This window comes from Schistocerca gregaria, chromosome 3 (assembly GCF_023897955.1).
Source record: "Schistocerca gregaria isolate iqSchGreg1 chromosome 3, iqSchGreg1.2, whole genome shotgun sequence".
Classification (NCBI taxonomy): domain Eukaryota; kingdom Metazoa; phylum Arthropoda; class Insecta; order Orthoptera; family Acrididae; genus Schistocerca; species Schistocerca gregaria.
In genome coordinates this window covers 746,984,816-747,001,512 of record NC_064922.1, presented here as the reverse complement: position 1 = coordinate 747,001,512, position 16,697 = coordinate 746,984,816, and the positions used below count along the sequence as shown (strand labels likewise).

Here is a 16,697-nt window from a genome sequence, read left to right as displayed (position 1 = left end):
TCTGAGAATGCAATGCATGTGTTTATTTCAACCATGTGCTTATGTGAATGTGTTGTGAAAATTTAGTACTGAAGCTATTGCACAAGTGCACAAGTGAAACTAAACCTTTTACTCCACAGGTTACCTCCAAGAAACTCATTTATTTTATGTCCATTGTTAGCTCTAGTATTTAGAACTAATTAACCATGTTCATTTTATTCTAATGCTTGCTATGATAGCATATTCACCTAACGCTGCAGTCATAGTACCATAGAATACAGGTGTTTTGTTTGAACCACGATCAGACATGTTAGTTTCAACAAGTAATACAAAAACTTGTCCTCAAGTACAATCTGAGTGAAATCCAGCAACAGCAACAGTTCAATTCTGTAAAGAAGCAAATTGACCTAATTCATTCTGTTAAGGGCAATGATACAATTTTGGAAATGGGTACATCTTAGTATAGTAACTGGATCGCAGCCAAAATTCAGCTAATTACGAGCAAGAGATTTACTGTTTTTTAAAGCTTTTACCACATTAATACTTTAATTAGGCATAAACGAGCCTGATCTGATTTTGGGGGGAGTATCCTTTGTGCTGTATTTGGTACTTTAACTAGTCGAGATCTACTGGAAGTTAAAGGCAAAATATTAGCTCTTTAAAAACAGTCCAGTACAGCGTGGATTGTAAAGCAATTTATCTCACATTTTCACGTACTTCGTAATGAAACCAACGTAAATATCCATTAACTATTCCAAGGATTATATGCAGTGAGTGCACACCAGATTTAAACACTCTTTGTTAAGGATTACTGATAGTTTATCAAATGCTAGAATTGATGCCCTTAACTTACGAACAGCCTTAGAAAGTAGTTCAAATAATTGTCTGAGCAGCGTACTACTACATCGAGAACAATTTTTGCAGAGCCTACAAACAATTGAACGAAAGCCAGATGCAACATATACCATTATTTACCCTGTTAACTCTTACAATTTATATACTTACTATAAGTTAACCACTACACACTCCTTAATGATTAAGATGAATTAACTATTATTGTTTCTATTCCCATTGCTACATCGAAGCATAATTTTGAGATGTATAAGAATTATATTTACCCTGTGAAATGGAGACAGGCAGGTCTTCAGGTGAAGTATGTACTGAATGATTATCTATTGATAAGCAAGGATCGAAGATATTTTCTATCCCTAAATGAAAATGATTTGCATGTGTGTAAATGTAGTCTTAAGTTAATTTGCCCTGAATCAGCAGTATTCTTAGACAGTAGATTGTACAGCTGCGAGAAAGAATTGTTTATGAATCATCCCGCAAGAGACGATTGCCCTAGAATTTTAATGCATCTTTATCATCCATTTCTTAAACAGTATTATGAAGGTATAATTTTCCCCATTTAACTCCACCCTTGATATCACATTTACATGTAAAAACTATGATATGCCTGAGCTACCCTTTACACTAAAATTGAACAATAGTGGATTAATCTTGAATGCCACACATTGTGATTTATCATGTGAACTATTTGATATGCCTAGTGTGTTGCCAACTACATTTCATGCAACTGGACATATGCCAAAAACTAAGATGTTATCTGTTTATTACAATGATTCACACATATTAACATATGGAAAGCATTCCTTATCAAGTTTTTCTGAAGACAATAATTTGATTAAGAACATCCATGAAAATGTAATATCTTCAAATAATGAGTTAAATATAATTGAAGCAGCAAATAGAATTAAGTCCTTCGATTCCTCCAGTAATGTTAATGCTTACTTGATTGTCAGTATTGTGTTTTTATTGCTTTTATTAATTTGTCTTGAAGGCACACTTCTCTGTACCGAACGTTACTGTCTGCAAATGAAATACATGTTGCAATGCCTTTTGATGCCACAAATGACGAGATAGATTCATAACGCTCAGGAGGTCGTTGTAAGCCACCTATGGTTGCTCTTTTTCTCTGGGGAGAGTGATGTAAAAGTCTACGGGTTGCACGCAGCTGTGCAGTACGTTAACACGCGCTCACCAGACGGCCTATCTGGAATGCTGACGATTCGCTTTGTCAGTAGCAATCGGTCTACGTCAAATTTTTGCACTATCCTCAAGAACAAGGACAAGATTAAGCAGAAAGATGCTTCCTTCCAAGGAAGTGACAAGAGCGAACAACGGTTTCGTATTCTGGACGATGTCGAAAGGTTGCTCACTATATCAATAAATGAAAAGCAACTGCAAGGCAACACTAAACAAGAACATCATTTGTGAGAATGCAACAATATTTGCCAACCTCACGATGACGACAGGGTCATTAGCGGTCAAAGAAGTCATTGACTGTTTAAGAGAAATACCAGCACCCATAGCATTGTGAAGTGCAGCAAAGCAGCCACCTCCAACACAAAGGCAGCAGAGAACTTTATCAACTTCGGGGTGCTCATAGATTCTGCGTGTTATCTGCAGCAACAGGTTTTTAATTGTGACAAGACAGGTCTATCCTGAAAAAAGATGCCGAAGTGTACCTTTATAACAGCATAGGAGACTGCATTGCTCCCTCACAAACCAATGAAAGACTGCCTCACACTACTATTCTGTGCCAATGTAAGGGGTGATTTGAAAATTATACCGTTGTTTGCATTTGGAAACTCCACAAGCCTTCAAGAAGTGCGAAGTCCAGAACAGCAGGTAAAATGTGATGTGGGAGGATGTCTAACAACAAGGCTTGGGTGACATGATCTTTTTTGTGTGGCTCAATGAAGTGTTTGGCACTTCAGTGAAAAAAAATACTTTGAATGAATCTGCCATTCTAGGTCTTATTTTTTATGGACAACACTCCTGCCCATTCTCCGGGCCTACAAGACAAACTCCTTGAAGAATTTCTATTCATCAAGATCCAATTTCTGCCTCCCAACACCACTCCATTAATCCAGCCTATGTACCACCAGATTATTTCAAACTTTAAGAAGACACTAAACCACTCATTGAGCATTGATTTGAATTGACTGAAGCCATCACTTTCATTCTCACAGTTTTGGAAATATCAATTCAACATCGTTGCCTACATCAAGATGATCGAAAAGGCATGTGAAGGGGTTACAGAGAACTCTCCCTTCTGTCTGGAAGAGGTTTTGGCCGCAGTGCATTGTCGAATGTGACTCTTGAGGCGTTTTATGTGACTGAGGCATTTTAGTCAGTACCTGTGGAGCCTGTAGTCAATGAGATTGTGTCTTTGGGCACGAGCACGAGACTAGAACTGAATAAAAACAATATTGAGGAGTTAGCGGAAAATCACAGTCAAGAAATGACCACCAAAGAGCTTACGGAGTTTCAGTGTAAGATAAAACTTTCAGTACTTTTTCTGCATTATCATATTTTACATATACATATTTTACATATTTTACTTGTACAGGATAACCTGTTTCACTTAATGAGGATTATTCCACACTGTGTGTGAGATTCAAAAGTGAATAATGCTGCCTACATGAGGTTCCACTATAGTATCTTTATGTCAAAACGCTAATGTTTATGTCAATAGCACTGTTGCTTAACTTTAATATGGCCATATGTTAACTTATGGCTAATGTGAGTTTTCAAATAACTTTAGTCCTATCTCATTGCTGTAGCACAAGGTAGTAGCAAATAACTGTAGTCCTATCTCATTGCTGTAGCACAAGGTAGTAGCCACAGAAATAATAAAACATGCCAACTGCATGAAGAGCAAAAAAGGGAAATCCAGTGCATAAAATTTGTGACTATCAGTTCCAGGTAAGCTACAAAAAACTTCTGTGACTGGCACACCTTTCTGGCATACCTAAATATTTAATTTTGGGCTGCCTACAAGAAATCAACCTTAACACTGTATCTGGACAGTGGAGCAAAAGATGTTGAAGTCACCCATGAGGGTGATTAATACTTAACAAGAATGAATTAACAACTAGGATCATTTGAGTGATGGATGTGGAATGGTAGTATGCTTTATTCTCCAGCAGTCTATTTTAGCGATACAGAATGTTCCATCCTCCAACATTGCTATCTAAATAAATGTCAAAAGTTGCTGGGAACCTGACGTCTGACTGCTGAAACAGACACATCCAAAGCGCTATTGTATCCTCCCTATTCATTGCACCTGATATAGCAACAGAATAACATTGAAACATTTTTGTTTCTGTTCAATTTTATTTCTTTAGCAGTAAGAATCACGAAGTGCTCATTACAAAATCAGCAACCAGCCATCAATACACAGGCAATCATTACAAGAGCTGACATTCCCTTCCTCCCTTTTTAATGCTTTCCTAATTTCCATTGTTTACAGATAGCATATCTATCTATCTATCTATCTATCTACCTCCCTCCCTCCCTCCTTAGTACTACAGGGGGCAATAATAATAGCATACAGCTAAAATTTAGTCAAAAGCTTCATGTAAACACTGCTATGTAGTTGAAAGGATACTCCTAAAAGAGATTATGAATTTCATAAATTTTAAACTGCACTGTGTTGCATTTTTAAGTTTAAGAGATGACACATTCTCCATTTCTGATGATTAGGTACTAGATATTCTTTATTCAGAACATTTAATTAGTCCTTGTGATATCTGAAGTGTCAAAATAGAGTCAAGTAACATAAAGAAGACTGACAAAGATTACAAAGAAACAAAAATTTATATGTACATACTTCTGCTCCTTTTCATACTCTTGGCAGACATCAATTATCTGAAGAATATTATGATTTGCTGATAACTGGAGTGAACCAACATTAATCTGTGTGTAGTCTTTGAGAAATTCTTCTGCTAGATTTCTGACATCTTTTGGCCATGTTGCAGACCACATCAATGTCTGTCGATCAGGCTGCAATTATAAAACTCTAATTAATGCAATAAATTAAACTTTAAATGCATGTATCAATTTATTATAATAATGTTACCATACCTACTTTCCATTTAACTAAATTGACAAATTTCAAATGAATGTTCATTCAAGCATCACATGGGTATTTATTGTAATTTTATTATTCAGGGTGGCAATTTTCATCATAATATTGCTCAGATTTCCAAATTTTTCAGTTTGAGATTCCAAATTTCTGAACCAATTTTTTGTGATATGTACGAGCAAGTTTTAAGTTACTAGCCTCTATGGTCACTTATGGCATTTTTTGTGTTGGCAATTACTTCTTATTAGTGACAGGAAATTTAGACGTAAGAACAACAACAAAACGGTGGTTTTTACAAAAATCAGAAAAAACTGGCATTTTCATCATAACCCAGCTAAAAATCTTATAAATATGAAGACAGCAGTTTATTAATACTGGTTATTGATAGTTATCTGATGTTGAAATTGGAACTTGTTTTTGTTCTGAAGACTGAGCCACATTCAACGATCACGCACTACCTATTTAAAAACTTATGCCTAGATGTGCCGTCAGCCAGTACCAGCTCTATCCACCGAAGTCAAATTTCCTGACCCTTTTGTATAACACATCATACAAAAAATTTCACATTTTGAGTGATGTTTAGTGCTATATACTAATTAAAGTGCATATCTCTACACTACAAAAAGTAGAGATACAGAAACCACCACATACAACACTAGCTTTTTCAAAAATGTAAGACAACATATTGGCACATTGTTTCAACACTAGGATTACATTCCAGATCAGGTACTCAATGCGCATTTCATTTCACAAAAATCATAAAATAAATTTGTGTTTTTAAAGATGAAGTGCCATATTTGGTGTTTTTTTTTAAATTTGCATTTATAACTTACGAAAATGTGCAGTTTAACTGAAGCACAGAAATAAAGATATCTCCAAAATGTGGTGTTCTTTCTATGATTTGCTGAATAAAAGTTTTGAAAAATACAAAGGTGGTATCATAAGTCTGGTTACTTTCAACTAAAGAATGGAATTTTGTTGTTATTTCATGGTTGATAAGGTCAATTATTCAAAGGATCGTGTAAAGAATTTCAACAATGTACAGAACCAGTTCATTGTTGACAGCCAACTGAGGTGGTCAGTGTGACATCTATGACTGAAAATTGAGGAAACGGAGATTTGTACTTCTAATCTAACATTCACATTTGAAGAGCTAGACTGCCACACAAATCAAGACAGAACTGCGTGAAGTTCACACAGACTGCACCATCACTGAAGACCATTTACTTCTTTATTAATGAATTTAAAGTCAGACAAGAACGGGGGGAGGGGGGGGCCATGTTCCAACCGTCATCAAAAATTTGGCTATTGAAAAACCCATGATGCCGTAATGGAAGAATGCAGAATCAAAATTCATGAGATTACCGAGATTGTCGGCATCTCAACTGTGCAAGTGCATAATATCCTACATGGATTATTGGCTGTGAAGAAGCTGTGAAGAAGCTGTGTGCTGCCCCTTTTCACCAGGTTTAGCTCCAGGTGACTTCTTTCTCTTCCCTAACTTTAAGCTTTGGTTGCTGGGAACAAATTGTCATCAAATTAAGTGATAGTTGCATTTTACAGTGTTAGAAAGAAACTATTTTTTCAATGGGATGAAAAACCTGGAGGGTCACTGGATCAAGTGTATATCCCTGAAAGGTGACTGTCTAGAATTAAGGCCACACACTGTGTGTGTGCTATTTTTTTGTCAGAGGCCTCATTGACCAAAAGCTAACTTTCTGCCAGTCTCTTTGTCATGTCTTTCTGCAGCTGAGCATCCCCACTATATGGTGAGTAGCAACTATCATTTTCATAATAGTGTTGTATTCCCTTCTGAATTTTCCTTAGTTTGAGTTAAAGTGACTTGTTTACAAAACAAACATTTTTCTTGCTTTTTTACTGCTTATCAAATCATATAACACTGACAGATAAAAAACTTTATATCTATTCCAAGAAAACAGTCTGAAGATGCATTCTTTATTACAAAAAAAAGGTTTAATGATTAAACTAGAAGACTGTTGAAAAAACCCAAGTATTTCAGACAGAAGTGAAGGAAACAATGAAATTCATTGAACTGCACCTTCGAACTAGGCTGCCAACTCTTACAGAAGAAGATACAAGTGTCTGTTCAGAGCAGTAAGTTACTATTTCAACAATATGAAGAACTCTTAACAATGACATGGCAAAGATCCTATTATGTGTACCTGAAATGTCAGGTCTCCGCAGAGTGGATATTGTGAAGGGATACAAACCCCTGCAGAGTACAGGAGTTTTTGTAATATCCAGGGTGACCACTTCATCTTGATCACCAGAAAAATAAACCACTGAACAGAAGCAACCAAATTATGTTTAGTACCAGGAGGGATACTTACCAACATAACTGTCTTGTTTGTAACTGTTTGTTGTGAAGAAATGAAGGGCAGTGAGTCTTCATATGATATTAAAAACTTAGCACAAAACTGACTCTTGTATTAGCACACAGTGCAGGTACCTGGGGTGCAATAACACAAACTGGTCTTTCACTTAACAGTCTACAGCATATGATAGGATTTTTGATTGAAGACTGCCTCTCCTATACACAATTTATCATTTAAGAGCACTACAGAATTTTAGTACATGTATCAGTATTCTAAATATGACACTATTGCAATTAATGTTCTGCTACCTGACATTCTGCACAGCATTTCTACCTGATTTTTGTTGTTGTATACAGCACTCGCACAAAGCATCAACTGAAGACAGCTTACTGAGTTATGAGGCCACATTTTCCTTGTGTTTCTATTTGTTTAGCCTCAACTCTAGCCAGGAAGAGAGGAACTACCAAGGGGTTCTGCAATCAAGCAACATGCCTCACACTTCTCTACCTTTCCTTATTTGACTCCACAGCAGTACATTCAAAGCAGAATCTATGTAATATTTAATACAATGACAGTACATTTCCTTGCATAATTAACAGTTTAAGTATCCCAGTGTCTCAGAATTCCCTGACACAGTAAAATCAATGTCCTTGAGAATTTCTATTTTCCAGGTGTCACCATCCTGATTAATTACTCAACACAAGCTTGCCCCCCCCCCCAACCCCATGCTTTTAAGATACTAAACCAAGGGAAAAAACTTATTTAAATGTCACTCATGTTGAGAACAGAGATCTCAGAATCTAGACAAAACAGACACTGGATGATCAAGTTCTCTCAGATTTACTTTACCTCCCATCAGCATAAACAGCCTGCTACTGGAAACAACAGGGTTCTGCCAAGATAAGGAGGTACAACAATATGTTGACTAATTAAACATAATCAAGCAAAAATAAAACTATGCAATCAAAAAACACATCACAAAAAAGGCACGTACGTCCACCTCACTACAATACAGGTGTATAAAACGCACTGTTTGTGAACACCAATAGCACAAAGAAAATCATCTTCAGTTATCAGCTAAGTAATGTTTTAGTAAGTTTCATACTAGTAATCTCCAGACTCAGTTGCAAATTCCTGTAAGAAAAAATCTACGAGACAGTTCATAATACTCTTCTCCCAAAGGTAAATAATGTGGACAAATCACAAGTTTCAATAAGAGACTGTACAAGTCGGCAACAGAATAGTGGTTGTGTGCAGTCCATACTTCTGGTGCTGCTGTCAGTCCCTTTCATATGCTTTAGCCTTTGACAGAGAACCATATCCCTGTAACTTTGCATGTCATGTGAAAATTATCTAGGTGGAGACAGTAGCAGAGAACAACAGTAACAAATGACTGTCATGCCAAGGAATTCTAAGCACTGAAGCAAGATTGTCAACTAATGTTTTCACATTTCACAGATCTCCAGGTCATGCATCAGGCATCAGAGGTGCCCGTTTGGCATTGGCCATTGATTTGTTCTTTTCATTTTTTGGGATTTTTCATGGAAGTGATAGTGTGAGAAATTTCTTGCAAATAGATTAGATAAGATTAATTATTCATTCCATAGACCCACAAAAGAGGGGATCCTGCTGGGTGTGGAACATGTCAGACAAGCACTTTACAAAAAGGAAATTAGAAAAAAATAATTTTAATGATCTTCAGTCAACAAACAGTAAAATTATCTACATGAATTAAAATTAAACTTCTAATATTTACAGGTTTAATACTTACATCTGCTTTCATTAATCCATCATTCACACAGTAGCTAGTTACTTGGATATTACAACCAAGTATTGCCAAAAATTAAAGTATAATAAATTTTCATTAAAATTGTCTGCTTAACTTGTTGAGAAATTCATGGATGGAATAGAAAGAGCTGACCACCAAAAATTCTTTTAAATTATGTTTAAATTGTGCCTTGTCTGAAACTTGAACTCTTAATGGTTGCTGGTAACTTACTGAAAATATGCTCTGCTGAATACTGGACTCTTTTCCGGGCAAGAGTAAGTGATTTTAAATCTTTATGTATATTGTTCTTATTCCTAGTATTGTTACTGTGTAACAAGCATTAGCCGGAAAATGAGATGGATTATTTATAAAAAAAAAAACTTCTTTAATGAATAAATATGCTGAGAAGCTGTGGTTAGTATGCCAAATTCTTTGAATAAGTTTCGACATGATGTTCTTGGATTTACTCTACACATTACTCTTATTATACGCTTCTGTAATCTAAAATTTTTTTCTCCATTTGCAGAGTACCCCAAAATATGATACCATATGACACGATGGGAGTGAAAATAAGCAAAATATGCCATTTTTTATATTTATATCTCCTATGTCCGATATCATTCGTATTGCAAACACAGACTTGTTTAGGTGCTTAGCAGTTTGTTAGTATGTCACTCCCAACTGAATTTATTATCAAGTTGTAATCCCAAGAATTTTACACTCTCAACTTCTATTTCCGTGTCGTCATATTAATTGGCTATGAACCATTTATCAATGTCAGTAAAAATTTGATTAGCTGCCCTTTCTACATTTATATTTGAGTTACTATTTATTGCAATCTTTATATCATCTGCAAATAAGACAAACTTGGCATCTGGTAATATAACACGACAGGTCACTAATATACGCAATTGTGGACCTAGTATGGTACTTTGGGGAACACCACATGCAATTTCTTTCCAGTCAGATGATGTCCAATTGCCTACTACTGAAGTTTTCCGTAATGATACCCTTTGTTTTCTATTAGTAAGATATGACTGAAACCACTTTGTAGCCCTATCTGTGATACCATAATATTTTAATTTACTTAAAAGAATGCTGTGATTCACATAGTCAAAAGCCTTTGACAGGTCACAGAATATGCCAGTTGCCTGTAACTTGTCTAATGAATGGAGGCCATATTCAATGTAAGTGTAAATAGCCTTCTCAATATCAGAACCCTTAAGAACCCAGAACTGTGACTTTCACAGTATGTTATTTTCACTAAGGTGCTTAAGTAGATGCTTGAACATAACCTTTTCAAAGATTTTTGAAAAACCTTTGAAAAGTGAGATCAGTCGGTAATTTGACGGTATTTCTTTGTCCCCTTTCTTGTGGTGAGGTATAACTTCAACATACTTACGCCAGTCCGGGAATGTTCCTATGATAAGTGATTGATTACACAAATAACTTACCATATGACTAAGTTCACATGAACACTCTTATTAACTTTGTTGATATTATCATAACCACTAGAATGCTTTGATTTCAAGGACTTTATGATGGATTCTATTTCTTTGAGTGAAGTAAGTGTCAATTACATTTCACTGAGGATTGCTTGTATGCACTGGTCTCAGATATTCCATTGCATTATTTAGTGAACCTGACAACCCCATTCTATCAGTAACAGACATAAATACTTGTTTAAATGGTGTGCAGCAGAACACGTGTTTTTTTTTTTTTTTTTTTTAATTTACCAGGGTTTCATTTATTTTTAGAGCTATTTGTTCTCATTTCTAGACCTACCTGTCTCTGACTTAACTATATCCCATTGACACATATCTTCACCAGTATCATGTTCTCACAGAAATATCTTTTGTATTCTGTACATTTTAATGAATGGTTAATGTTTAGAGCACAGAAGTCTATATTTTGCATGCTATTTCAGCTGATTTGCTCTCAAACAAAGAAAAATAATTTGTTCGGGCAGTTGCCACCTTAGCTGCCCCAACATTGATGACCCTGACAATACTGGCACTGCTTCTCTTGGAAAAGGTTCAATGATTCCGTGCAGCAAAGATTGGGTAGGTTCAACAATACACAATGCAAACAAAGATCACCATTCCATTTTCAACACATGAATGGCATCCTTGTCTTTACAGCCACTGCACAACAGCACCAGGAGTACGTGGAGGTTTTTAAAAGCTTGGAACAGCATCCCTTGGCAATACTGAATTTCAAATGAAACAGCAAGCTTTACTGTTACCAGTCACTGTTTAATTTATTTCCATAACACGTCTCTAAGATTTAAACCTTCACCAGGTGGATTTATTTGCATTAATATGGCATGTGTGATTTACGATTTTGGGTGATATTTGGTATTATCCAGTGAGAGAACAGAACACTATTTCAGAACATGGATCTGAAGTTCTTTGATTACAAACCTAACACTTATATGCAAATAAAACAATAAAAATAGAATACCTCCATTGGTCACAGGATCCTTTCCCTGCAGTAAAAAACCACATATAAAACTGATAATACATTGTGGACAAAAATGGTGTCTAGAAATTGATAGATGCATAAGAACACACAGCAAAGAGACACTATTTCAAAGTACAAAGATACAGAAAAACAGAACAATTATTTCAGAGTCAGTCAAAGTACTGTGGACATCTCTGGTGGAATAGATGTGTTAGGTTAAGTATCTCAAGTGTTACAATAGTACTTTTCTGGTAAGTTTACACATGTTTTGCACACAAGTATCTAATCAGGTGACACATCAAAAAAGTTAATAATTGTGTTGCCTTCTGTGTCAACATTATACATGAAAGATATGATGAAAGGAGTGCCAGAAGAGCAAAGTTTTAGTTATACCAGAGCCGTGCACTTGTTAAACTTACATTTGTTATATGTCGTACCTAAGTATGTGTGGAAGTAATAAACTCTTAAGCAATTAAAGATATTCTGATAGATATACTCTTCGCAATATAATAGACATATGCAATATCAAGATGACATGAAGGGCAAACTGTCATTTTTGGGTGCATATAGTTAATTATTAAGAGTCACATGGAGGATAGAATGCAAGCATGCACATGAACTCTGGCTGTGTTCCTTGGTGTATGTATGTTCCAAAGCTTTAGGTTGGGTACGGAGGATGTCAAAACTTGTGTTGTTAGCGGGGTACTTTGTTTCGTGCAGGTCAAAGGCTGTTTGGTAATTACATGTCAAATCAACACAGTGATTTTACTCACCATCTCAGATTTTGATGAAATTTGGCACAAAGCTACACAACATATAGATTAAGAGAAATACCTAATTTTATTAAAATCTGTTGACCCATTTTAAAAATATAACACTGAAATCACAAAAAACAATATACTGCCGTAACTTCAAATTGCTAAATCAACTCTCCTAATTAAGCTAAAATGTTGGGAGAGTTCATTTTGCAGCATTTTCCACACACTTTCCTATTATACACAACACAATGTGTGTTCGAGATGATTTTTTACAAATAATATGTAATGCTTCACATTATTGTTAACTATTTCCCAAATATAAAACGTGTGACTGTCATGGGTTCACACCTCTATAAAATTTCAAAAATTCACATTTCACTAAAAAAATAACATTTTTGTAAAATTTATAGATTTAACCAGAAACACTTTCATTCTTAAGGGGAGTCAGAACAAGGGGAATTTTTTTTTCCACACTTTCAGGTTTTTATCCAACTGAAAATTTTCAATTTTCCGAATTTTATATTTATAACTCACATGGGAAGTTTGTTTAATATAATCTACAATGGTTTGAAATGTTAATTTTAACATGCATTACTTCAGGATCTAATAAAATCAATAATTTTTTATATATAGAAGGCTAGGTATTACTGTGTTAAGGTTACATTACGTGTTTGCATCGGTAGCACTGTCAAAAACAGTATCTTATAGTTTCATAGTGTAGACACGCATTGTAAGTCTAAGTGAAAAGGTTTTTCCGAGGAAAGTGACGAATAGATTGGTAAATCTCTCATAAAGTGAAGTAGGACACCAAAATGAAGTGTTTTTAAGGAACGTGGGTTTCATGGTAACACATTTTCGAATTAAGGGAAATATTGTGTTCAACATGTGGCATGTGAAGTTACAGACAACGAAATACAGGCAAACTCATCCGTATCTTGATAAATACCCATTAGTGCTCGAAGATTTAAAAAAACATTTTGATACGTAGTTTTCTCAAAACTAAAGCGATGTAAACGTTAGGTCACGTTATATTCTGATAGACTTACATATACTAACCAGGGTGTTAGGTGAATGTGTGTGTTGTAAAATATGTGGCGGCCTGTTTACTGTAAGACGGTGGGGTATCAAATGGACTAGCCAGGAAACTTATCATTAATTGTGCCAGTTGTGAATATACTCATTCATTTTGGAATTCTGAGAAGTGTAAAGATAATTATTTTGAAGGAAATGTTGGATGGTTTTATGGATTGAGAGCAACTGGCAAACGATACACTGCAGCAGAAACAATGTGCGCCGTGATGAATATGCCACACCCACCTTGTAAAATCGGCAAGTATGCAGGATTTATTGGAGCTGCTGTGGAATCTGTTGTATCTGAATCAATGAAGAGTGCTGAAAATGAAGCTGTTGAAATAAACAATGGTATGACTGACATACCAGTAGCTCTTGATGGCACTGGCAGAAGTGCAGCTACAGTTCTAAGAATTATGTTGCTATGGTGACCAGTGTGGATACTTCAGCACACTTCCAAATTTTAACCAAACATTGTTAAAAGTGTAAATCAGGGAATGAAGGAGGGCATATCTGTGACAGAAATTATGTAGGAACAAGTGGTGGTATGGAGGACTCTGCAGCTATTTAAATGTTTAGTTGATCTTTGAACAAAAGGGGAGTGTGTTACACTAAGTTCTTCAGTAATGGAGACTCTAAAGCATATAAGAGTGTAGTAGTTACTCAGCCTTATGGTGAGAATATTATCACAAGACTGGAATGTGTTGTCCACAAGAAGGGGGAGGGGCAGCAGGCTGAGGAAGTTGAAACCAAGTTTGAGGGACAAACTTTCCGATGGTAAAACCATAAGAGGCAGGCTGGCAGACAAAACGATTGATGAACTACAGCAATATTATGCGATGACCATTAGAAATAACACTGAGGATTTGTTGAAAATGAAGCAGGCAGTATGGGATATCTTCTTCCACAGGCTGTCAACTGATGAAAAACCAATACACCACCTCTGCCCTCATGGGACCTGATTCATAGTGCAATTACCGCAATGCCCAGTACTTAAACAGTTCAAATAGCCATAAATATTCCATCCCAGCAGCAGTCATGGACATCATAAAACCTATTTACAGAGACCTAGCAAATCCCAAATTACTCAAGAAGTGTCTGCATAGTCAGACTCAAAATCCCAATGAGTTGTTCAATAATCTTACATGGACTCGCTTACCAAAAAAGGTTTTTGTTGGAATGAACACACTAAAGTGGGGGATCAGCGATGCTATTATTGCTTTTAATGATGGCAACATTGGTGGAGCAAACTGCATCAGAGAACTTTAACGGCTGGACAAGGTTCACATTGATAAAGCATAGAATGCAGTGCAGTTGGCCACTAAGAAATCCAGAAAGAAGAAAAGACGTGGGAAAAGATCAAGAGGATGATATACATTATGGTGCAGGGTGCTTCTGAGTGACTAAAAATAAAATATGAAACATATATTGAGTTACCGTTTTTTGAAACTTTAGAAGTAGTTCCTGAAAATTAAATTTTCTGTTGCATTTTTCCCTAAATCTCAGAAACCACTCCGAGTACAGTATTCAACTATTCAGGACGTAATAAAACACATATCCTGAGTCTACTGAACTAAAAGAACTTAATGTTATGTATAATTAAAATTATTTAGGATAACCTACAAAAAAGTAAGCAAAATTTTAACCATGTAATGACAAATTATATTTCCGAAAGCAGTGGTTGTAGTTCAGTGGAATCAGAACATCAAGTTTAATGTCCTGTAAACATTTCATGCCCATAGCTACAGTGGTTCCTGAAATATAGGAAAACCAAGTCAATAAATTTAACATTGCGAAGATAGAGCATTCCAAGTCCCCTTAATGTATCTATATACACACATTCAAATTTAATGTTAACACACACATTCCACTTGTCACTAGCAAAACCTGATTTGTAATCTGCCTTTAAGATTGAACTTGTTAAAATGTTACATAAGACAGTGATGAGCCAGCTGGGTCAAGGAAAGTAACTTCAAGATAATCTTTTGTTAAAATGTAAGCTAACCACCATTTCTTGTCAGACAACAGTGACATATCCACATGTCTTTAAAAGACAAGCTTTCTGGAGATTTTGATACTGTTTCAACAGTATACCAATAATTTTGATGTACTTGACACTACCAGTATAAAAGCATGCAACTTCTGTGTCCCTTTGATGGAAGCAGGCTGACTAAAGCACACTTCCATAAATCGCTGAGTTTCGATGTACTCTTGCACTGAAAACTCTAAATATACAGATGTGGTGTTTTTAACTGCCCAATCAAAAATTTGCTGTGGAGTACAAATTTGGTTGTTATACAGCCTCCACAGCCATGCTTTTCCTGTTAATCTCTTAACAGTGCCGCCGACACCATCACAATGCATTACATAAAAAGCAGCATTCTATTTCAATGTCGAAATTATCTTAGTGGAAGCACAAGTTTACAAACTTTTTATTCTTGTGCTGGGCCGTGCTGCCATACGGAAAGTAGTATATCTTCTGTGTGCGAGTCCAAAATTTCGTTTTTAACCCTTTTAGTGCCATGCAATTTTCAACGTACCAGCTGAAAAGTGTCTGGCGATTTTGTAGTGAATTGCAGAAGTTTGTTAAACTTACCATAAAATCTGAACTGTTTATCGTAGGACCTTAATTTCTTTTTTTCCTTTTATAGCTAGTAGCTTCAGCTACAGGAATATGAGAAGATAACACTATTAGGCCTCATACTTCTACAGGAAACAATATTTATATTACATTTATTGCACGGAAAAAATTAAAACTTTGGTTTCAAGTCATATTTAGCCACATGTAATATAACTGAACTTAAAATTTGTGTTCATATTATCAATCTACATAGTATTCTGAAAGATATTGTATTTGTTTGTGTGTTTCTGTCAAATATTTTATAAAATGATGCACCCTGAAAAAACTGATGCGAAAAATGGGCAAAACATCTATAATATTGTCACTAGTTCCAACAGAAAATAACATAATACCAACGAAGTTTTAGGATCATTTATTGACACACAAATGTTGACCAACACATTTGGGATGTAATCCCTTCTTACTTGTCTGTCAAGTGGAAAAACTTTAAGAGGAACTGAAATTTTGCAAAAACATTCGGGGAAAACCATGGATTTCCCATATTTTCGTCTGAGGACCAGTAACTAAAAATTGTCAGTTTCTTTATGAGTCCCATATTGAGGGTCACTGCCACAAAAGCCCTCACTTAAAAAAAAAATTAAAAATAAACAGTAGACTCTAAAGAGTTAGAAATTATGACACAACTCGTGCTCTGTTTTGTTCTCTTAAGTGGGTGCAACTGTTGCATTTGACCAATAACAACTCTGGGTTGTATCTAGGATCACAAAAATTAAATTCTCAGAGAAGGCACATATACCAACACATT

General features: G+C 35.6%; 1 protein-coding gene across 5 annotated transcripts in view; it reads right to left on the bottom strand.

The window, feature by feature from the left end:
- The window catches only part of LOC126353867 (uncharacterized), a 70,495-nt gene that overhangs the window by 24,164 nt on the left and 29,634 nt on the right, over positions 1–16,697 (bottom strand). For all 5 annotated transcript variants that reach the window (XR_007565225.1, XM_050003041.1, XM_050003043.1 and 2 more), the window contains exon 7: positions 4,661–4,833. Coding sequence is in view for 4 of the 5 variants with exons in the window: in XM_050003041.1 (XP_049858998.1) it covers positions 4,661–4,833 (173 nt within the window). In the remaining variant the exon portion in view is untranslated. The remainder of the gene's footprint in view (positions 1–4,660; positions 4,834–16,697) is intronic.